Source organism: Podarcis gaigeae (assembly GCF_964106915.1).
Source record: "Podarcis gaigeae genome assembly, chromosome: 3".
NCBI classification, from domain to species: Eukaryota; Metazoa; Chordata; class Lepidosauria; order Squamata; family Lacertidae; genus Podarcis; species Podarcis gaigeae.
Window position 1 is genome coordinate 84,675,133 of NC_139680.1, and position 24,407 is coordinate 84,699,539.

A 24,407-nucleotide genomic window follows, 5' to 3' on the forward strand; every position below is an offset into this window, starting at 1 on the left:
CTACAACTCCCATCATCCCTGACCACTGTTAGCTAGGGATCATGGGAGTTGTAGTCCCAAAACATCTGGAGGGCCGAGTTTGCCTATGCCTGGTATAGACAACATTGAGCTAGATGGATTGATGGTCTGGTGCAGTATGAGGCAACTTCATATTTTCCTAGCAACATGAAGAACTGATGGATTCAAGGTTGCACTGATTTGTCAACAAATGATGCTTCCGTTTGCCAAAAACTCTAGAGTGGATTGTAATTTTTTAAAAAAATGGCTACAAATGGCGCAAAAAGGCAGGATCAATTATCTTGCCATACAGAGACGTATTAAAAGGCTTAGCATGGCCTAGAGATATTGCTCTTACTTGGCTGCAGATGTGTGCTCCAATGTCTGTACCATTTCAAGGAATCAATGTCATCTTCAGTCCTGAGATAGATAAAAAGCCTTTGGGAAGGTATGGGGGCCTAGGAAGACCTGGGACCCAGCAGCCATTGCAGCCATCCTGCTGCAGAGATACTGGCTAATCAGCAGTTCGAAAGAATGAGTTGAGTCACCTACGCTACCTAGCCTAAACTTCTTCCTGCGCACCACAGTTTCAGAACAAGGGACATGATGAAACTCTAACGACAAGAATAGACTCTAATTGGGATGCAGGTTTCTTACAGGGATGTCAAAAGCTTTGCAAGTGGATTCTGGGCTAAGGAAATAATGTTCAATAGTGATGACTGCCCATACGACAGGCTGGCTAAACAGCAACCAATTAAACAGTGTCAAAAAAAGATGGGATTCAACCAAGCAGCCTGCTTATAAAGCACAACCAAAGGGTGAACAGGGAGAAGCACTACCAATGATGGCTTTCACTATGAAATTACGACAAGAGGTAGCAATTACATTTGAACCTTCTAAGAAAAAAACACCCAGCAAGACATGGGGTAGCACTAGCTGTGTATAGTAATTATAGTTTTTACTAGACTAGAAAGCAGTAAGGCAAAGTCATTATTGCATACAATATGCTTATATATTGTTGATGTCCTGCATAGTCTCTTGTCAAATTTGCAAAACCTTGCTTGACCGGACCACACCAAGACCTCCCAAAAATAAGTGGGGTAGGAAGGAATTTTTGCACTAAGGACAACAGCATACTTTAGTTAAGTAACAAAGTCTAGAAATATCATGATCTCTCTACACATCTTTGAATAAAGAGAGCTCCAGTTCCTCTCAGGTTGCCCAGTGTACAAATGAGCAAATCCATCTGCTGACCATCTACGTCACTTTCATATGTATTCACCCATTAGGCTATCCCATCCCTGTATTAATCTGTGAATTCTTTAAAAATAAAACCCTGCATGAATACTGATGTATTTTTAAATGTATATTCTCTCAACCAATGCATTTGCAAACTTTTCTCACAAAATGTATTTTATAGGTAGACTATTTGTCTGTCTAACCCAATGCAATAGGGAAGGGAAAACCTGTGTCCTTCCAGATGTTGATGGACTATGACTCCCATCATTCCTAGCCATTAGCTGTTCTAGCTGGGGCTGATGGGAACTGGAGTCCAAAATCCTCCAGAGAGCCAAATGGTCCTTAGCCCTCCCTGCCCTACTGACTACTGTGACCAGCAGCATTTCTCAAGGGCCTCAGGCAGAGATCCTTCACATTACCTGCTGCCTGATCCTTTAAAATAGAGCTGCTGGGGATTGAACCTGGGACTTTTTGCAAAGCATGTGCTCTACCACTGCACTTGGACTTTGTTTTTACCATAACAAGGGCTTAGCAAATGTCAGCTGTGCTGAGCACTCACCAGCTGATGGTGCAGCAAGTTGGCACGTGTAATATGAAAGGAAGAGAAAACCGCAAATAACACCAGCACTTTAAATATCCCTGCAAGACATTTAAACACAAACAGCCTCCTGGCCAATCTAGGGCAATTTTACAAATATCATTTCATATAAAACATGGAACTACTATTTGCTCAAGGGCAAATAAACATGGGTCGTTTCATATGTCACAAGCAGCCAAATGCACTTTGACAATGTACAGCCTTCCTCAGTGGTTAACTAAGGTCTTAATGATCCCATGCAGATGAAGCGATAGGTAGAGCACTATCAAGAATTGTACTTGCAGGAAAACATGGTCTTTGACAAAACAATTTACAGTAACCAGACTATGCCTGCCTTGGAAGAGCCGGATGTCAGTCCCTCCCTTGGTGAGCTGAAGAATGCCATCAATTCTCAGTCATGAGGTAAAGCCCCAGGACAGGACGGAATCCCAACAGAAGTGCTGAAAGCCGGCCTCAATTCCTCCCTCATGACACACCTCCATGGCCTTCTCTTGAGGTGTTAGAAGCATCCGTGCCACCATATGTGCATTGTGACCCTCTATAATAACAAAGGTGGCCGCCATGATTATAACAACTACCATGGAATCTCTCTGCTGAGTACTGTGGGGAAAGCCTTCACCCGAATAGTTCTCAACAATTTACAGCCACTCACTGACAGGTCTATCCCAAGTCACAATGCAGCTTTAGAGATCATAGGTTAACAGTCAACCTGATTTTCTCACTGTGCCAGCTGCAGAAGAAATGCGGAGAGCAGAGGTGCCTTCATAGACCTGATGAAGGTCATTGACCCCTTCAGCCAAAAAGGGCTCTTAGAATCATAGAATCATAGAGTTGGAAGAGACCACAAGGGCCATCGAGTCCAACCCCCTGCCAAGCACATAGCTCAACAAGACAGGATGCCCAACCAAGTTCCACAATGTGATCGTGTAAGGTGGTGATCTCTCCCTCATTAGAGGTTTTTAAACAGGGTGGGTGGTAATCTGCCAGGGATTGTTTAGCTGTGATTCCTTCATTGTAGAGTTTGGAATAGGTGAGAGTTGGGTCCCTTCCAACTCTCTACAATTCTGTGATCATGCTGCCCTCAAATGCACACTCCACCATAGACACAAATTCCATACATACTGACATAAGATGTTTTCTATTTCTTGAATGTTACCTATCCCAACTTGCTGGTTGTTTCTTTACGGTAGGTATGGGGAACCTGTTGCCCATCAAATGTTGTTGGACCAACTCCCATCAGCCTCAACCAGCACGCCAATGGTCAGTGAAGATGGGAGTTACTAGCAGTGCAAACTCCCCCAACTTGAGTCGATACCTTTGCTTTCAGGTATTGTTTCATGAACTAGCAATTGAGCACTATCAACCGCTGCTATCTGGGTTCAACTTAAGAATGAAAGAAAATTAGGCATTGTCTTATTTTCCTTTTGCACTTTAAGATGAATTGGCAGGAAGGAGAATGTTAAGAGATAAGCATAAACATGGCTTGGCACACTTGCAAAGAGAGTAAAGAACAGAGTCCTGATCTGGGATGGGGCCTTGTCAGTTCTATGATTTTACTTGTTCAAATTCTATTTCAATTAGTTTATTTTGCTTCTGAGATGCGTTTACCAAAGCACATTACACTGAAAGCAGATTTCAATCCTTAGCGCTAGCGGGCAAGTAGAAGGGTATGCTCTCTGCCTACTATTGACACTAAGGTCTTTCTCATCTGATTTATTCATGGCAAGTAAGCAGGAAAGAGAATCAGGCCTTGTGGGGTTTCGGAAGACATGGTTCTGGCGATGGAGGAACAGCTTCTCACTGCTTTAGAAAGTTCTCCCAACGCTTGGCACTTTCTTTTCACGAGGGACAGCCCATGTCTTTCTCTGTTGCCATATACCCTTAGCAGCTTCAGCTCTTCATGTTTCACAGACCTAAATGCATTTATAAAATGCAGACAGGAGCCAGATTTAATGGCTGCCAGCACTAGAAATCTGTGCGTTTATGTGAATTGTTCTTTCTCATGCTGATTCGGGCATCCAAAAGCACTGAAGGCACAGATGAGACATTATTTATGTGCAGGCTGTTTTGTGCAAAATGTGACTCACGCAAAGCTGCATTGCAAGTCAACGGCAAAGCAGCGGCTGGCTAGATTTCAGACCAGGAGAGATTACATTGCTGATGTGCACAGGGAAACTGTGTAGAACATTCAGTCATTCAAATCAAGACTTGCACTATGTGTATCAGCTGCTGATGTGTAATTTGTTATTACGTTAACCACGTGGAGGTATTTTTTAAACGAAGCAATCTGTAAGTTTTGTTAAACAGAAATCAATAAATTTGTGATGTTTGCTTTAATACCACACTTTCCTGGCATCTATAAACACATGTATTGAAAGCAAAGGTATTTGGGATCTGGATTTAACATACTGGAAAATTTTATTGAAGGGTTGGATAGATAGATATAAATTAATAAACATTTTCTAGGCAAATGAGAAATGTACATTTTTTGAAATTTAGATTCCTAATAAACCAATCCAAAGTATGTGTCAAAGATCACAACTTAAAACTCTTTCAAAGGGCATAATGTAGGGGTGTGAGAAACTTTCCCTATGATTTCTATAGATATTTATATGTTCCCAAAGTGACATGAGTTTGGAGGCATTTATGGACAAAAGTAGATTTGTAAGCCCCCTCTCCAGTCAAGTACAGCTTACATGCTAGTTTGTACTGTATTATTTATCTCCTGTTTTTAATTCCAAGTGCTGGCCAGCATGCTATTGTAAAAACTGAAAGGCTTTTTCTTCAGAAGGTGATTGTGCTTTAGTTCTTCATTTTATGCAATTACACTAATTGCATAACATCTCATGCAACACTGTTTTTTGTTTGCTTTGCATTTCCCCCATTGCTCTACTATAACTGTTGAGAAACCAATAGCTTTAAATAGGAATAGTAATTTGTTTCCGGAAGTGTAAACCTCCCACAGCTATTTGTTGTGTATATTCTCTGGACCCCATGGAAATGACTTGTTCAAGGTGCTTTTTTGTAACCTTGATATTATGAGTTACTCTCATACGTCAGTGCACTTATTTTCATCTGGCAAATATTGTTTGCATATTGAATTTGAAATGTAAACCATTGAGCATGGGGGAAAGAGGTTGAATCAATACAACATTCTGAGAGATGGTGACGAGTTTGCTCAGTTGAATTGGGAACAGGAAGCAAATATGGGGTTCAGTTAGAGAATCCTGGGGTCAGGAATGACAACAGTGGACACTGTAGTAATAACATCTCTTCTACAGAGATCAGCTAGGAACAATTGGTGTTCAGAATCAGTTTTTTTGCTTAGGATACCCTAGAGAAAATAAAATCCTTTGAAAGATGAGCTTTCTCTTAAAGTAAGGGACTATTGTGTGGATACCTTGCCATAAGCTGAACTATTTCCATACTTCCTACTGTGGATTTTGCAGTGCCCTCATTCAGAAAGGAAACAACAGCAGCAAAGCAAAACCCTCCCTTCAATGGACTAGATTTGAATGGCTGAATCTCTGTTCCCCTAGGCCCCACTGTTAATGGAGCGAACATGATAGGGGCACCAGAGAAAAGTTCATCTCCAAAATGCTGCCTACATAAAGCTTTGATCTGATTTCTTTGCAAGCTGCCAAACAAACCTCCCTCTCCCAGCCTCTGATCACAGTGCAGTTTTGAGAGAAGAAAAACATTCGCTCTGTGATGGAAACCTCCCTGGGGTTGACGAAGAAGCTTGATTTGCTAGCCTGAAATTGTGCCACACTGAAGGCTTCTGTACAGAGTTTATTGTTTCCTCTGGGCTTCATGTGAGGTCTAATCTGGGAAAGGAATCCAGAAGGACATGCCCAGTGGCCAGGGATGGCTGATTTGGCTTAGATATGAAACCAGCTTCTCTGGGATGCTTCGCAGAGAGTTCTGATCTAACTCCTCATATCCACAAAGGTGGGCGGTGAAGCCTCTCACAAACAACCCTGCATTTTTCGCTGCATGCTCACGGTCTCAGGATGAGATATGTCAGGAGATAATGACTGTGGGTTTTAATGAAATGTTCTGTCCAATTATGTACCCTCTCATCCACTGGAAGAGGATGATTAATGACAAGTTTCCAGGGTGAACAGCCTCACTTGCAAATATAAAATCTGCTTACTGTGGCCAGGCACACAGGTGAGCTTGAAATTCATGTGCTCGCATTCTACAAACTCTAGTGGTAGCAAAAATGTGATGATCTTTATTTCATTTATTTGTTTATTACAAGTGAGGCATATTCTCCTGTTCAACAGCTACTTCCTGAACATTTGTGTGGGCTTTATTTTCCAGGAATACATTGCTATTGTTAATATTAAAGGATTTTCCTTACAGAGGAGAGGGAAACTCCCATTTCCTTCAGCCGGGCAGTCAGGGCATTCTAGCACATTCTTGGCCACAGAGAAGTCGCTTTTTCTCTCACCCACCTCACAGACACACAAAATCAGCTGCCCATCCTCATTAGGCTCAGGGAACAGCAGTTTATAGCTTCTCCGAGAAGCCAAATTGGTGCTGTCATGAATTACTGTAACTGCTTGTTCTACACACTTCAATAATGTCTTTCATTAGGGGATGATAAGAAAGCAGCATGTATTATATTAGCATATGTTTCCCCCATGTAAGAGAAGACCAGGCCTAATCTTCAGTTTGTCAAGAAGGAAGTACAAGTGACTATTTGCCAGAAGGCCATCTGAGCCCCAAGATGCAGAAGCAGAGCAGGAGATAACTCATGTGATCTTGAAGCCAGGCAGAGTGCTAAAAGTGCACACATACCATTTAAATGGCAAAGCCCATCAACTTGGGAGGGGGGTTGGCCCCCTTAAATATTTACTGGGGGGGGGGCGAAAGGACCTAGGCCCCTAGGACTTGGCTCCTATGCCTGATGTCATAATGAGGTCAGGTGATTTACAGGTGGACATGCTTCATACCTGTCCAAGGTGGTCTGTGGCTAGTGGGAGAGGTAAGAATCCCGTCTGCCATCTGGGTTTTGTTTGTTTTCTACCTCTGTCATACTACCATTAACACCAGAGTGGAGTAACAGAGGAGCAGAAAGGACACATCAGAGTGGGCAGGGAGAATCTCTTGTGACTGACAGGTTAAGCTTGCAATCAGAAGGAATGATTTTACCCAGAAGTGAATCCCTTTGACTTCTTCTCACTACAAAATAAACTTTAAATATGACCAGTGCAAAAGCCTCTGGACCTATTTGCCTGCAATTTGGCATGTTTCTTACCCTGGGGCACCTCTTTCATGTCTGCAATTTTCAGACCAACTGCCCACAAAACACTAAGGAATATTAAGCTGTTTCTTTTTTACCCACTGTAAAACTGTAACGTCTGTCCTTGTACGAAAAACACTGCAGCTATCTTGAGGACTCACTTCCTCAGAATGGGCAACCTTTGCTCTCAAATGTCATTCAATCCCTCTCGCGCAAAAAGGTCATAGACATTTTCTTATTCTTCCTTTTCTCCTTTAAAAATCAAACATTAAAGTCACCCTGAAAAAAAAGCTGCTGGGACTATTTGCCTGTAATTTGGAAGTCTTTATGCACTCTGAAGGGGCCAGTATGACTGCAAATTTCATCCACTTCTGTCAAAAGGGCTTAGCAGATCAGCAGTTAGAGCGAGTCCCCTTTCAGTATAATCAGCTTCTTGGAATGCCAAATTATAGGGTGGGCTACAGCCAAGACTGCCCATATATTTTACTTTCTTGCTGAAGCTCTGCAACTGACTTACACCCCAAATTGTAGGTGCTACTGATAACTGATAATAAGCAGATTGTTACTTGTGGGCATCAAGCAACATTTTAGAGCCCTGCCCATTTTACTGCTGCTGCAATATTCCTTGTTTTATGCTCTTCAGCTAGAAATTTACACTCAAAGAAACAGTAACATATTTGGAGATATTTCAAACCTGGGTAATCTGGTAACATTCATGTAGAGTGCCAGATAGCCCTCATTTTAAGAGAGCCCCCCTGTATTAAAGGCTTGTCTTCATTCCCGTATGTCACAATCCTATCAAACATAATAGATGCTTTCAATTTCCATACTTCACATTTCGATAAACCACCGTGGCCAATCTTGTTTTCATATATTCTGATACCTAAGTTCCCCTACTCTTGAAATATTGAACTGACAACACTATGATCATGAGATGCACAGGAATTATTTGCATGCCACCCCAGAGTGGCCAGGGGGTGGTGGGAGGGATCCAATTTTATTCATTTTGACCAAGGTAGCTCCTTCAAGTACAGTGGTACCTCAGGTTAAGTACTTAATTCGTTCCGGAGGTCCGTACTTAACCTGAAACTGTTCTTAACCTGAAGATGCTGCCGCGCTGGCGGAGCATGATTTCTGTTCTCATCCTGAAGCAAAGTTCTTAACCTGAGGTAATATTTCTGGGTTAGCGGAGTCTGTAACCTGAAGCGTATGTAACCCGAGGTACCACTGTAATGAGATTTGGTGTTTGTACCATAGGAGTTTATTAGGGCTACTTCATATGTTATCTAGATCTATGATAATCAGGACTTGTGCTTATGAAGAGGGCTAGCCTGGAAGGTTTTGCCGCCTGAGGCAAAACAGAAAATGCCACTTCTCAGTACCAGTAGCTCCTCATTCACAGCCCCCCTCCAACTTGGCTCCAGCTGCCTCCACATCCCTCTCAGCAGCACATTGCTTGCATTCTGGTCTCAGCACTGTCTTCCTATAATTTACTTCATAATGGCACAAGCATTGTGACATTGGTGATGCTTTGGGCTGGCCACCATAGAGCTGATGTGCTTGAGTATGATGGTGGCAGGGGGGGCTGTGGAGGAGGCAGTAGATTTGGCCACACTGCCACTGCCCTACCGTCCCTGTTGATCCTGCTACCTGAGGCAGCTGCCTCATAGGCAGGCAGGCCATGCTTGTGAAGTATATACAACGGTTCTCTCATTCTGTACAGAACCAGACTAGAGGAACTTGGGAGTGATCTTCAGCCATAAAACCTCTGAAAATCCCAGTTATCTGCCAGTAAAGTCTAGCTCAATATGAGCACAAGCAATGAACCTCAAAATAACTCTGTTATGGACACAGGTCTGTCATAGCAGTCCCATGTGGTGCTGTTTCCTTGGTGATCATGGAGTCATGCAGACAGCATGTAATCCCCTTGAGCTGACAAAATGTTAACCTATTTGTTTGCAAAGCAAATTCAATCACCTGAGTCTTTCCCACGGAGCATTTCAGGTTTTTCATTGCCCTCAGGCAAAAAACTAAAAAAACAAAACAAAAAAAAAACACAACCACCACCTTGGCTTCAGTGGCAGCAATTTCCACAGTTTTTTTGCCTGAAGCTATGTCTGTGTTGGGAGAAAATATGGGGGACTGATTCATTTTCCTGCTTGGAGAGCCAAACACTCCTACATCAGGCATATTCACACACCCCACTCTGAGAAGCTTTCCCATCTTCGGTGGGTTTATAGTAAAAATTTTTTTTTAGTAATTTCTGGCATATCAAGGCATATAAAAATAACCTCTCATTAATGAAAACGGTGTGTCTTCTATTTCTAAGCATTGAGCCATCTAAGCATGAACTCTAGCTCACACACTTGACTTTGTGATTCTTGTAGATATTGATGAAAGAATCTGTCATTTTGAGTTCTCTCGGTTTCTCATTTTTCCAATTTTAAATTCAGTTCTCCACAATTCAGCAGCAATTTGCATATATTTTTTTTTAAAAAAGGAATATCCTCATGAACATCCTTCAATATTGTAATGCAAATTTTTCCTACTAAGTACATTTTATATATCAATATTTATATATTTATGGAAGAGCCACAACTCAGTGGCAGTGCACATGCTTTGAAAGTAAATGGTCCCAGCTTTAATCCCTAACATCTTTCAGTTTGGCCAAATAAGATGTCTGTCTGAAATTCTGGAAAGCCGGTAACAGCCAATGCAGACAGTTAAATGGACCAGTAAAAGGCAGCTTATTATGTTCATCTATGTTCCAAAATATAGGTCCACTTGTTTCAAATGAAGTGGGGAAAGGGGAAAACGACACAACTAGTCTGGTGCGTTTCAGCTATGTGGACTTATTTTTTGGAACAGGGATGGCTACTTTATTAGGATAAAGGGGGCACTGCCACGCCAACATCAGGTTGCCTTCAGCCAGCCTTCACCTGCACACTTCCGTACTTGCAACTAGTCCTTGGGGTGGTACTTTCTGTCAGCTTCCTTCTCCTCCACTTCAGTATTGCCCTTGTATGACTCAGTCAGAGGAAGAGGGAGATAAGACTGGATTAAGTTGGTTCTGCCTGTGACTGTCATTGGCTCTCTGCCTTCTGCCCTACCACTCACAATGGGAACCAGCCATCACCAACCATGAGATATGGTTAAATGATGCATTTTCCCATAGACCAGAGGCAGATGCTGTTGGACTGTTTATTGTTTCTTAAATTTATATTCTGCCCTTTCCCCACCAGGAGCCCAGGACTCCAGCTCCCATCATCCCTGGCCTGGCTAACAACATGTGCAGGGCACCACGCTGACTACCCCTGCCATTGACATTCAGATTAAATGGCAACGAGAGAGAACAAAGCTGAGGAATATCAAAGGAAACAAGGAAAAGAAAAGAGGTCTCTTAAAAACAGCAGGAGAGCAAAAGGGCGTTAGAAAACTTGCAGTGTTTTGACATGGACAGTGGCATTTCAATAACTGAATATGATACTTTCAAAGCAATGCACAATATTAGTGAATATTCAATATTATCCAATGCAGCCAGTCCACAGTCCACAATATGGTGCCACATAAGCCACTTTCATAGGGTGTTGCTGCATGCCACAAAATATTTATGAATGTTAACTTCAAAATATGTTCCCTTACGATCTTTTTCACACTGACATGTACATATTTTCTGTTGGACTCAGGCAATGTCTCACTTTCAAAAGATTTTAGGGAACAGATAGGGCATGCTTACAAAGTTGCGCTGACATGGGCAAGCTGTACTGTAGCATTCGAAAACACAGGGCTTGTTATTTATTTATTTCTAATATTTATGTGCAAAGCCCTCTCAAGGTGACTCACACAAACAATTAAAAACATAAAATGCAATTAAAACAATCCAAAAAGATTACGACACTAAAAGCAGCACCCTAAAAACGATATGCAGCACAGCACAGCAATTCAGATAAAACCAATTAAAAACAAAAACAGGAACAGTTTAACCAATTCAATATCCATCCCAACATCTTAGTTAAAAGAAGATTGAAACACATAAGTTTTTATGGTCTGTTTAAAATCTAATATGGATTGGAGCTGGGCTAGACACATATGCCTTGTAGGGCAGTTTCACAGATACGTGGGGATGCTGGAGAAATTTGATTTTCCTGAATCTGGATGTAAACTTACCTGATCTGCACCCACTAAAGGAAAATGCAGATCACAACATAATTATGCACATCATGGAATTTCGCAATTAAGTTATTGGCTCAAAATTTACAACAAAATGTCTTAAAAATCCATGCTTTAGGATAAAACATATTTAGAAATGCATACACAGATGAAATGGGTAAGTACTGTAAACATTTTCATGTTGATTTTTTTAACACGATGATGATGATGATGATGATAATTTATTTTATTTATACCCCGCCCTCCCTGGCCAAACCTGGGCTCAGAGCGGCTAACATCCTGTGGAAGCAGAATGGAACAGTTGAACAAACACATGCAAAATTGACATGGACTGGAGAGAAACTCTGCCATACATCCTTGCAAATGTGGGACCATCACAGAAAAGGCCCCGTCTCTAGTGCTTGCTAACCTAATAGAACTGATTGGCAGACGGTAAGCAGGGCCTCCGAGGCTGATCTTTACAGGCCCAGTCAGGTTTCTACAGAAACAGGCAGCCCTTCAAATAACCTATTCACAAATGATTAAAGTACTAGCACTTTAAATTGGGTGTAGAAACAAACTGGCCCTACAGAGGTGAGCCCACAAGCTTTGTGGAGGTCACATTCTGTGTAAGTGGAAGTTTTCTGAAGGCAGCCCCACGCAGAGTGCATGTAAACGTAAGCAACACATTCAATAAAGAGTAGCACCCTATATGCACAGTTTGAAAACAAGGAGTATATACCTATTAAATACGCATTAATGTCCCTTTCAAAATAAACACAGGGCAAATTTTGACCAATATGAAAGAATACATTTTAATGTCTTTCACTGGCCACTCAGCTACTGCTCTAATTATCGCCGGTACATCTCTGTTGACGCCACCCTTGTCCCACGCAAGTCCCAACAGCTCTGTTGTCTCACACCTCCCTATGTGGCCAGCCTGGACCCCCACTGTCTCAGGCCTCATTAACGGGAGACTGTTTGTCTGATGAGGCAAACAGCAGCCAGCATCAGACCCCCAGACCTGTTTTGTAGGCAGCAGGGAATGTTTATCAAATATGGAGGGGATGAAACGGCAAAAGCAAAGTGAATCGCTCGCCTCCCTCCTGCTCCCAAAATCACTCTGGTGTCTCTCTCATTAAAGACACACCAGGTCGTCTAGTAGAAATTAATCTGAAATGGCAATCTGGTTCAGCGAGGGGCCCCCCAAATGGAGACATTTCTAGTTTTAATAAAGTGGAGATATTCAGTTTCTACTCCAGCCTGGTGTGGCTCTGAGGGACATCTTAATGGAATAAACAGAATCCTTGCCAACTTGGGAGGCACATCAGGAATGCATATATCCAGCCTTACCACAGTTCTAGTACCTTTTGCTACCTTTTCCTGCCACAGCCTCAGGTACAGCGATTCTGCTCTGTCCCTTCCCTTGCAACAGCCAGCTTAGCTTGCTCTTTATTCGCTTTGCCTCAACCTCAAAACAGCAGAAAGCTTTCCATTTCCTTTTCAAACAGATCTCCAGCAAGGCATAGCACCCTCAGAGAGAAAGAAGCGTCTCGAAAGCTTGTTCGGGTTTCCCCTCCCCCTTTTATTTTAAGCATTGTATTTTCAATCAAGGTTTGGTTTTATTGGGATATTCAGAGGGCTTTAAGAATTCTGCCAAGCGCTTTTTCTATGCTGAAGAGAACAAATGCAAAAACCCCATGACCTGCGAAGCGCCAAAGAAAACCCCAAACCACCCAATGGCTGCAAGTCATGAGCTCTCACAAGCTAACAAGCATGGCCAGAATTTGGGCGAGATATTTCAAAGCAGGGTGCTGCAGGGGTTTAGCAGTTCTTCAGTGGAGTATGTTCTTTCCCCTCAATCAATACTGATCCCAGTGTGTGGTGAAAAAGGGCACACCATCATTTAGATTAGACATAATGCTTGAGGCTTTTCAAGGAGCTTGAACAACTACTTCAACCAGAGTGTTATTTATTTGTTTAATGCCCCTAGCTGTCAAAGTTGGCCTGTACATTCACCCAAGAAGCGGGATGGAAAAAATCAACATTCAAGCCAATAACTGAGCTACCTGAAGAATTTGGACCAGCTAAATATTAAACAGATTAAATCCTTAGCTGTGACTAGTATATCAAAAGATGGAGTGGAGTACTGCCAAGCCTACATGGAACAGACATTATGTATGAGGGCACATAATGCAGGTTAATGAAAGAGAGGGCAATCCTGACTCTCAATGCTGATGGCAGTGAAGGGGCCAGAATGACACTTGACAAATCTTCGCTGGCCTCTGTTTGTGGAGAGGAGCACAGTTGGTTGGAGGCTCTGTCTCCCAGCTGTGCCCTAGCAGGCAGAGAGCTCCTGTTGGCAGCTTGATTCCTGGTGGTAACACGCAGAAAACCCCAAACAGGCTGTTTCAGGGGCATTTTGTGGGTGGAGGGCTGGCAGCTTCGGATCTGGTGAATCCAAAGCCCCATTGATCCATTGACATGGTCAAGAGCTGTGACAGCAAGGAGGCAGAAGATGCCACCACCTTCTGTCCTACCCTAGCTAACATGAGGAGGAGGAGGAAGAAGAAGAAGAAGAAGAAGAAGAAGAAGAAGAAGAGTAGTAGTAGTTTGGATTTGATATCCCGCTTTATCACTACCCGAAGGACTTTCAAAGCGGCTAACATTCTCCTTTCCCTTCCTCCCCCACAACAAACACTCTGTGAGGTGAGTGGGGCTGAGAGACTTCACACAAGTGTGACTAGCCCAAGGTCACCCAGCAGCTGCATGTGGAGGAGCGGATTACGAGTCTACCGCTCTTAACCACTACATCACACCATGAGCTGGGATGTGCTGTGCATTCGCTATTCCACTCCTCCCCATCCCTAAGTTAGGGCAGCTCTGCTCACACTCCTTGTGTGGTGTAGTGGTTAAGAGCAGTAGACTCGTAATCTAGTGAACCAGGTTCGTGTCTTGTCATTTACCCAGACAAATCTTCTATGTAAGCATTCTCCGAACTTTTTTTGTGCTTTTCCCAGTTGGATTCTCAAGCATCCTTATGTTCTTCCAGAAGAGAGGCACTCAGGGGATAAATAAAAACCGAGATCATGAAGAGGCAGTTTGTTACCTTACCACAAGAAAAAGAGAAATGAAACATAGAGAGTTCAAGGACTATGTTACAAGCACCTGCAGCATGAAAGATGGTTATACTTTGAGAAATGGAAAGGGTTTCGTTCAGAAGGAAAAGGTCAGTAGTTCTGTTTTGGCCTTGTTGAGCTCATGGTGAGAGACCAGAGATGAAATGGAATGAAAAGAGCTATATTAGGAACAGTAAGGATTCACCAGTACCCAATATAGAATTACATTAATTTAGAAAATATACTACCTTCCTGCATCCCTCCCTATCACTTGTGCTATCAAAGAATTCAGCAACATTACCTAGAAGCATCCCTTTTGGGATCAGTTTAAGTAGGGAGTAGCCAACATGGTAGGCCCTATCTTGTTTTTGGGCTACAACTCCTCTCAGCCCAGCTAGCATGGCTGATGGTCAGAGACAATGAAAGTTATCACCCAACAACATCTGGAGCGCACTACACTGACTACCCTGACCTAAGAAATGGCTTTTAATATCAGGCAGAAATAGAGACATTTTCATCTGAATGACGGACTACAGGGCTTGATTTCCAAGGTGTAATTCATTAAGGTCCCATGAAGCAAATCAAAAAGCTTTACAGTTTCATAATGACATCACCACAAAACATTTAAATCTCTTGAGAGCTCACTGCAAGAAAAAGGTTGTTTTTTTAATGCTGAGCAATGGATTTTCCAGACAAAGCCGCAATCCTAAACAGACTTACTAGGGAGAAAACGCCATTGAACAGAGTGGTAAACCACTGCAATACTGGCGAGGAAGAGTGCATAAAGTGGCCAGAGTGTTAGAAATACAAATTTATCATGTAAGAGATGAAGTGGCCGAAGGAATGTTGTCTGGCTTATGCAGAGCAGATAAAATATTATTGTAGCCTTGCAAATATGCATGACAAAAATCTAAAAAATTAAAAATGGCAAAGTGGGACAAAGAGCAAGCAATATTAACAAGCTTAAGAAGGAGGATATGGACAAGTTGGAATGTGCGCTGAGAAGGGCAACCAATTCCCTCAACTGTTCCTCATAAAACCAAGTTTTATGAGGAACAGTTGAGGGAATTGGGTATGTTTAGCCTGGAAAAGAGGACACGGGATAGACATCTTGAAATATCTAAAGGGCTGCCACGTGGAAGATGGAGCAAGCTTGCTTTCTCTTGCTCCAGAGGCTAGGACTCAAACCAATGGATTCAAGTTACAAGAAAGGTGATTCTGACTAAACACCAGGAAGAACCTTCTGAAAGTAAGAACTGTTCAACAGCGGAATGGACTTCCCCCAGAAGGTTATGGACTCTCCCTTCCAACTCTACAATTCTATGATTCTATAAAGCACTTTTCTTACAATATGGTAATTTACTGAAGAACTTTGGAATGTACCAGAAAGCTTTGTATTGTCAAACGTGGAGATAGAAGACTAAATTAGAGCAAGAATAAACTGTGATTCCGCCAAAGAAATAGGAATCATTGGAGGTTTTGCTATAGAATAAGGTGCAGATAGAACACAAAGCGATAGTTGGCCCAGCTATGAGTGAGAAAATGGAATTACATTTCTGTTATTCACTACATCTATCCTGAATACTACCTCTTAGCTCCCTAAGTGGGATGGACTCTTTCTCAGCAAGAGGACTGCATCAAGATGTTGAACTTCATTTTTCTGGAGTCCCAATTCCAAGCTGCCCCAGTAAGGATGCAATCTTCTTTTATCTTCACACATTGTTAGTTGGAAATTGCAACAGCGAATTTCAACATATAGCAAAGATGCTCTTTGACAAAGCACCTTCATTATAAGAGGCTCCCTTGTGTACTGTACTGCTAAAATTGTTATTATTTGTTAAGTACTGATGATGTGCTCTGCGCTGTATGAGAAACTAATATAGAGGCAGACCCTTCCCGGGAGACCAAGCTAGTGGAAGAAAGGCACAAAGGATACTATTCTGTGTGAACCAGTGAATAGACATGCTCTGATCTTCTGAAATGGTTCTGCCTTGTACTTATAGTAAATAATACTGTATTTCACTTCCAAGCATCAGCTTAACCTATTAAATGTCCTGATGTGCTCTGGCTCCTTTAAAAGCACCAGCCTTAAAATCCATGCTTTAGTGAAGTTTTCATGATCCCCAGTAAATAAGTAAAAAAGAAAGGAAAAAAAGAAGGCTCTTTTTAGGGTGCCTAGAGCAGGGGGAGCTTCTCAAACCCCCAGTGAAATACCAGGAAAAAACAATGGAGATGAATACTCAAGGATTTTATGTCTACATACTCATGTACAGAGCACAGGGGTGATGGTGGAACAATATGAGCTTGAACTCCTAGCAGAAGATAACTGACACTTGACAGGTATAACTGACACTTGACTAGCCAACTTCTATGGACCAGAAAGTAACAACTGGAATATATTTACTTGCTCAAAGAAAGTAGATGCAACAGAAGGGGAAGTGGTGTTATATGCATAAGAATCCATACAAGAGAAAGTTAAACAAGGTAGCCCTGTGGAGCCCACCTGGTTAAAAATAAACAGAAATAAATAAAAACAACACTGTGGTCAGAATACTACCGAGCACCGAAATATGGGGATGATGCTTTTCTGTAACAAATTACAGATGTTTAAGAAAAAACAAGAGTTAGTAGGAGTGAATAGTGATGTGCTGACACTAGAAAGATGGGGTTGTATTTTATATAATAAATAACGGGGGATTTCAAGCTACCCTGATTATTTCCTAGAAGATGAACTCTGATAAACAAGGAATCTCCAACAAATACCTAACATGTCATGGTGACAACTCTCTCTTTCAGGAGGTGAAGGAAGGAATAGGTTATCCTTGACTTGATCTTAACAACAGGGAAGTAGCCAAACCTTTGCGGGAAAGTGACTATGTAATGCTGGAAGTGAAGATTTTTTGAAAAGCCAAAGGCAAAGGAAGTCAGAAGTGTATGGTGGATTTCAGGAAGGCTCATTTTGATATTGTTCTTTAACTATCTGAAGGGCTGTCACATAGAAGAGGGCAAAGACTTGTTTTCTGCTGTCACAGAGGGCAAGGCTTACATTGCAGGAGGGAAGATTTCAGTTGAACATTAGGAGAAAGTGTTTGACACAGCAATTCAGCAATAAGAGCAATTAACTAGAAGGGAGGTGGATTTCTCTTACTGTACTGTCTTCAAACAGAGGCTGAGCAGCCATCTATGGAGATGCTCTACTTCTGGATTTTGTGCACTGAGCAGTAGGTTGCACTAGATTATTTGCAAGGCCCCCCCCCCTCCATGATGCTAAGACTATAAGTAGGATTCCAATGGTGTCACACTGTAAATTTCCAATTTAGTATCAATCCACCTGCAATACAACACAACCTAACACCTCACAGCATAGCTCCAAGAACACAAAGTTGCCCAATGCGCCTGCTACCTTCAGTGATCAGTAACCCAGTTCAAGATGTCACACTTCCATAGGATGCTGTCCCTGCAGTTGTGGGCTCTAGCATATTTGATCATTGTATTTGCTGTGCTTACCTGTCAGTGGCAGCCTATCTTGTTTCACCACCTGAGACAACACGGGAAAGTGCCATCCTGCTGCCAATGAAACCCCCTGCCCCCCTCCACTGAAGACCCCCTTTACCTAGGTCATATGGCAAGGTCCTAGGAGATCTCATGAGATTTCCATGACATTTCACTGGAAGCCACTGCTGCTGCTTCTCCACCACTAGTGGAGGGGACGGGGCTCCACAACCCAAGGCAGCTGCTGTCACATGTACATACTTTAGGAAATATGGCAGCTAGGAATGTGTTACTAATAGTTTTCTGATGTCTAGGTCCAAAGTACATACCAAAAAACCTGGTCTCAGGAAGGAATTACGAAGAACTTTGGCTTGTTTGCATTTTAATGCAAAACTAAGGGCTTGTCCACACTTCTGCTTATTTCATGCCTAGAAAGCATGGGTCTGAGAGGTGTTCCATTTGTCCAGTGCTTTCTAGGCAAACGTCCAAATGGTCTACTATTTGCCCCACTGCTTTCCCTGGTAAAACCCATTCTTTACTACTTAATCGGAGCAAACACCAATCTACAGAAAACCCGACTGACCTCCAAAAGAGAGCGTTTTCCTGGGAGAAAGTGGCAGGGTAACTAATTCACTCTTCCCAAAACAATGCATGAATGGGAGTACAGCTATCCTTCAAAATTCTCTGAATTTCGGGATGACGTTCTCCAGCCCAATACGGTGTACAAAAATGTATATAGTAGAGGAAAGTGAGCATAAAAATGCATATGTTAATGAAAAAAACATACACAAACCCATTGTTTTAGGGGAAATTGCTGGCAAAAATGAATATATTAGAAACATGCACTCTAAAATGCCGTTAAGTTCTCACAAGGACTGGCATACTAATGCAGAAATGTGGAGAACTGGATTGGAAAAATGAGAAACTGAAGTTGACAGATCCATCCATCCCTAGCCACAGGTATCGCAACATGTCAGTCAATAATACCAAACCGATCAATTTATTTTTTACTAAAATTCTAAGGATGCCAATAGCAATATCAGAATAAGCCTTAAAGGTCCATTGATTTCTTATAAATAGAAGTGTAGTATACGGTGAGATTGATTAAGTTCAAATGGTCAAAGGCAGACAAGTATAATGTGAAATATATGAATCCAATAGCTAGAAAATATCTTAATGAAAGTTGCTATAACTTATTCTAGCAATTACCAGATAAGAATTTAGAAGTTAAATTTGAATTAATATGAACAAGGTTCCTAATTTAAAGATAAACATATCCTACTTTGGTTTCGTCAGACCCAAGGCCAAATACAATTAGAATGCAATGACTGGTTCCAATATTCAGATTTTAGCTGTATTTCTTCTTTACCAGGGAGTCAATTCATAGGCAAACCCCTACATTTTAGCATATTAAAGGCTAAACCACAAAATCTGTCCTAAATAAGCTGGGACTGGTTTCGGAAGCATGTCGCAGCAGCTCCTGAGGCAACTTATAACTGAGAGGTGAAAAACATTTCTAACATTAGTCATCAAAAGTAGCCCTGTCTTTACCCTTTGCACAACCAGTGCAATTTTGCATGTACAGCTGTATGTGTGAAAGCTCTGCCAGTACAGACAGCAACACTGCTTCTGTGAAGACTAAGGGGTGGAGCTACATTATATGTCCCTGTTCCAATGTTATATAGCATGGGGGCATTAATACCAGAAAAGCACTGTGAACTTGATGACATCCGTTTCTACCCTCATCTTGGAATTGGTCATATCTGAACTTACATGTGGTCTTTATGAACATAGGTCAAGCACCACTCCCTTTGAGGGCAAGTTCACTTCTAAGTACAGAATTATCTCCACAGACAAAGCCAAAGGCACAACCCCCAAACATAGTTAATTCTTCTGAATTCTAAGATGGCTGCCTCATTGAGGCAAGAAATGCAATCCCAGTGACCACAGGGAGCAGTAAGGTATGTAGACAGTGGGCTCTGGTCCAGAGAGGCCCAGGCCACTTTCAAATTTTTAGGTTCCTAGCCACAATAAAAATGAAATATGACGATACATGAAAATTTAAAAAAGGCTTTTCCCAGATCATGTCTCTTCTTTGCTTAAATTTGTAGCTCTAAACTGAAACAGTGTGTCACATTTAGGACTGATGCATCAAATGCCAAAGTAAAATAAAATAAAATAAAATAAAATAAAATAAAATAAAAAACAAGTGTCTGGGTGTCTTTTTTTTTTTTTTAGCAAATATGAAACAATCCAATTAAGCCCAGTTTCTTATATTTTACCTAAAGTCATTTCATTGGCTTTTATGGGTAGCAAATGTCTTATATCCAAGAACTTTAGCTTGACTGAAAACAGAGATGATTCCCCGATTCACAAATCCATGCTCAGAATGCAACCCTTCCGGCACAAAGCACTTTTCTATAGCTACGACGTATGGTACCATTTTCCCTCTCCTGGTAGTATCCTTTATTATTCCCTTTTATGCTCAATAGCCTTTTTGTTCCACACCTTGCTCCAGCAGAGTTTAATAACATTCCAGTATTATTATGACAACTTGATGAAGGCCTTTGTGCAATATGAACAGTCAATGACTTCCCCCTGCAATTCCAGCCTGGAGAGCCCTCCAATTTACAATCCTTTATTTGTTCAAAGTGAAGAGTCTGAAATTCCACTCATCTGAATTGTTAGCCTATGAAATCTACAGTGCTGACTAACGACTACAAAATTTTCTTCCTATCAGAGCCGTAGTCCAGTGTTTCCCAACCTTGTGCCTCCAGATGTTTTTGGCCTACAACTCCCATCATCCCTAGCTACCAAGACCAGTGGTCAGGGATGATGGGAGTTGTAGGCCAAAAACATCTGGAGGCACAAGGTTGGGAAACACTGCCGTAGTCAAAGCACTGTGTATGAAAATTCCAAGCAGACTTATTTTTTAAGCTCTCAATCATTGACAGCATCTATCTTGAAATTGAGGGCCAAACCACACACCTGTCTTCTCTGCTCTGTAAAATGGGAAAAGAAGAGCCATGCCCTCAGTTCCAGTTTGTTTTGCAAACAGCAGTTCCCACTCTCTAAGTGAGGTGGTGCACTGATGTACTCTCAAACTAAAAAGAATAGAAATGGATTTTGGCACATAAGATGGTGGTCTTACCTGACGGACATCTAGCCGGTAACTAAGGATGGGGTCAACTGCATCAGGCTCCTTCTGTGTCCACTGCAAAACATAGGAGTAGTTCTTGGATTGCTTTCTGGTAGGATTAGGGGTATCATAATAAAACTCGGGATTGTAAGCTTTAGCTGAGAAGTGGAAAGGGGTAGGGGAGAAAAGGGAGAGAGAAAATGGGGAGGAAACTTGTTATAAAACTATGTAGTGAGGATCACAAGAATCCATGTCCCCAACTCATCAAATGTTCTGATATTCCATAGTCACATTTGATCACACTGAGCAGGCTCTTATTTGCCTTAATTTCTACTATTTGAAGTGGGTGGTTGACATGGACTTGAACAAGGCAGCACCAAAGGACAATGAATCTCTCAAGAACGTGTGTAGAACTACAGTTGAACCAGCTTTAATCTCTGCTTAAAACAGTGACTGAGACACAACTTTGTCATTACCTTTGCCTCCCATGAGGCATACTGCTCATTTAGGTAAAAACTGTCCTTTGCAACATAACAATTTATCTCAAAGATACCCAATACAGAAGAATCTGGCTTTGCATTACAAAATAAATAGCAGAAAGGGAAGAGGAAGCAGCCAGTGAAGAGGAGCCATACAATCCTTACATTCAAAGAAATACCCGTATCCTAACACTGCTCCTTGTGGTGGAAGCTGAAATGTTGTTGCTGGAAATCACCCAAAGCATGCACTTTGGGCATGTCTTTGTATACTTGATGCTTAGCAAAGATCCCACTTCTCACAGGATTAGTTATGATAGAAGCATAAATGATGCGGTCTTTAATCATGTGTGTGTGTATCTATATAGAGAGGAAAGTGCATCAAATGATAACAACATTTTTGGAATGGAAGCTTCCCGTTGAAGAGAATGTGGTGGAATAGTTGGAGTAGTCAGGAGGATGGAACTCGATTTTCAAATGTGCAAAGGAGGAGTAGGACGAATTGCTCATAAAGTGCAAGACAGGAGCATGCGGAGGCAGTATATAGTGAAGGTATACAGAAGGGGCATTGACTATCAGAGAAGAGGATGCCATTTGCAATTAATGTTGAGCAATGGAATGTGCTACCATCAGATACTGGAATATTTTTTATTGCTGGTTTTAAGGAGAATCTGAAAGAACATGCCCATAATTATTTTGGTTTTGTGATTCTTGTTAAGGTAGTGGTTGCACCTGGCATTGATAAAAGTTATTTACAGTTCTACAAATTTAATCCAAAAAACAAAAGTCTATTGAATTGCCATTTTTTTCGCTCTATAAGACGCACCAGACCACAAGACGCACCTAGTTTTTGGAGGAGGAAAACAAAAATAATAATAATTCTGAATCTCAGAAGCCAGAACAGCAAGAGGGATCGCTGCGCAGTGAAAGCAGCAATCCCTCTTGCTGTTCTGGCTTCTGGGATAGCTGCGCAGCCTGCATTCGCTCCATAAGACGCACACACATTTCCCCTTACTTTTTAGGAGGGAAAAAGTGAGTCCTATAGAGCAAAAAATACGGTATATAGCTCCTGTTCCAAACAACTGCCTTCAATAATGTAGGCTACATTTAATAAACCTGCTCAAACCAGATAAGCCAAAAGATGTAGCATTAAATAAATACACAGCCACTTTTCAGATTAGAAGAAATTAAGGGTACATAATGTAGACATCTTTAGACCCATAAGTCCATGGTATGTCACTGTACTGAAATATTTCCATCGATAGATGTCCTTGATTACATGCTGTTGTCATTTCCTAGAATTTGCCCAACCAAAAGCCACAGAAGCTGTATTACTGGAAAGAGTCCAAGACACCCAATATTCCCCACTTCCACTCCTCATTTCCAAAGTGCCATCTTTTTCCATTCTATTACATCCCACTCCAATCAGAATGGCTCAGCTATTCTTCTCTGCTATAATTAAATGGAAATGATTCAATGCTTATTTTTATTAACTTACAATGGTAATATTGATGTTTACTTCTGAGCCCCTTTTTCTTATTATTTTTATTGACACAATTTTTTTGTGTATGCCAGAGATTCAGAGCCACCTTGGAGACTAATTGTTGCTTATTCAACTTGTATTGACTGTGAAGTCAAGTCTCATAACAGATTCAGAAATGAAATTAGAATGGATGATAATCATTAACTTGCATAATATCCATTTTTTTAAAAAAATAATTGATTCCCAAAATGGAAGATCCAGTGATTTAATAATCAAGTACACCACTGGGTCCTTTGCAATTTTCTACCTGTCATCAATGGAGTGTGTTTGCAGCTATTTGGGGGCATAGAAAGAATTGACTGATTGCTCATCTATGCTTCTTCCATCTCCATGCAGCAGCTCTAGTGTATATGTGGGACAATATGTTAAAATGTTCCTTGAGAGGACTGCATCTGTGTGAAAACAGCCATTGCTTTCCATGGATGATGGAAAGGAGTGGCATATATAGTCTGAGTATTAAATGCACACCCATTTTTATTATAAAAGGGCAGACGTGTAGGTGCTTTGTAACAAGCTGGTTTCTTGATTGTGCAAGTCATACACAAACACCCAGGACAGATCCACACCATACATTTAAATCAAATCCACAAGACTCCCTCCCTCAAAGAATCCAGGGAACTGTAGTTTGTTAAGGATGCTGGGAAATGTTATGTGAGGAGAAAACTACACTTTCCAAGATTATTTGAGGGGCATTATGTGCTTTCAATGTACATGGGAAGTGATTTAAATGTGTGGTGTGGGTCTGTCCAAAGATTCAGGACCAAAAGGGCTTTCCTTGTCTAACATAGTGACAACATGACAGACAGCCATCAAGTAGAGAGATTGGCTGAGATATTCAGTTTGGCAAATGGCAGACAGATCTGAAGGTTTATCAGCACAAAGCTGAGAAAAAAACCACAGAAATGGCTGGTTTTTCTTCCGGTGAGAACAAGCCCAAGAGCTAGTGTGGTGTAGTCGTTGAAGACCTGGACTTGGGAAGACCAGGGTTGAAATCCCCACAAAGCAAAAAGCTCACCTCAGCCCAGTCTCTAGCTCTCAGCCTAAACTACCTCAAAGGGCTGTTGTAAGGATAAAATGAAAGTGGGTGGAAAGAACTATGTGTGCTGCCTTCACGTCCATGGAGGAAAAGCAAGATATAAATGTTGCATGCATAGATAGATGATAGATACAGTGGTACCTCGGGTTAAGTACTTAATTCGTACCGGAGGTCCGTATTTAACCTGAAACTGTTCTTAACCTGAAGCACCACTTTAGCTAATGGGGCCTCCTGCTGCCGCCGCAGCACGATTTCTGTTCTCATCCTGAAGCAAGTTCTTAACCTGAAGCACTATTTCTGGGTTAGCGGAGTCTGTAACCTGAAGTGTATGTAACCTGAAGCATATGTAACCCAAGGTACCACTATAG

General features: G+C 41.6%; 1 protein-coding gene across 6 annotated transcripts in view; it reads right to left on the reverse strand.

The window, feature by feature from the left end:
- The window catches only part of MDGA1 (MAM domain containing glycosylphosphatidylinositol anchor 1), a 261,863-nt gene that overhangs the window by 73,768 nt on the left and 163,688 nt on the right, over positions 1-24,407 (reverse strand). For all 6 annotated transcript variants that reach the window (XR_014562498.1, XR_014562499.1, XM_083732247.1 and 3 more), the window contains exon 10: positions 20,997-21,142. Coding sequence is in view for 4 of the 6 variants with exons in the window: in XM_083732247.1 (XP_083588373.1) it covers positions 20,997-21,142 (146 nt within the window). In the remaining 2 variants the exon portion in view is untranslated. The remainder of the gene's footprint in view (positions 1-20,996; positions 21,143-24,407) is intronic.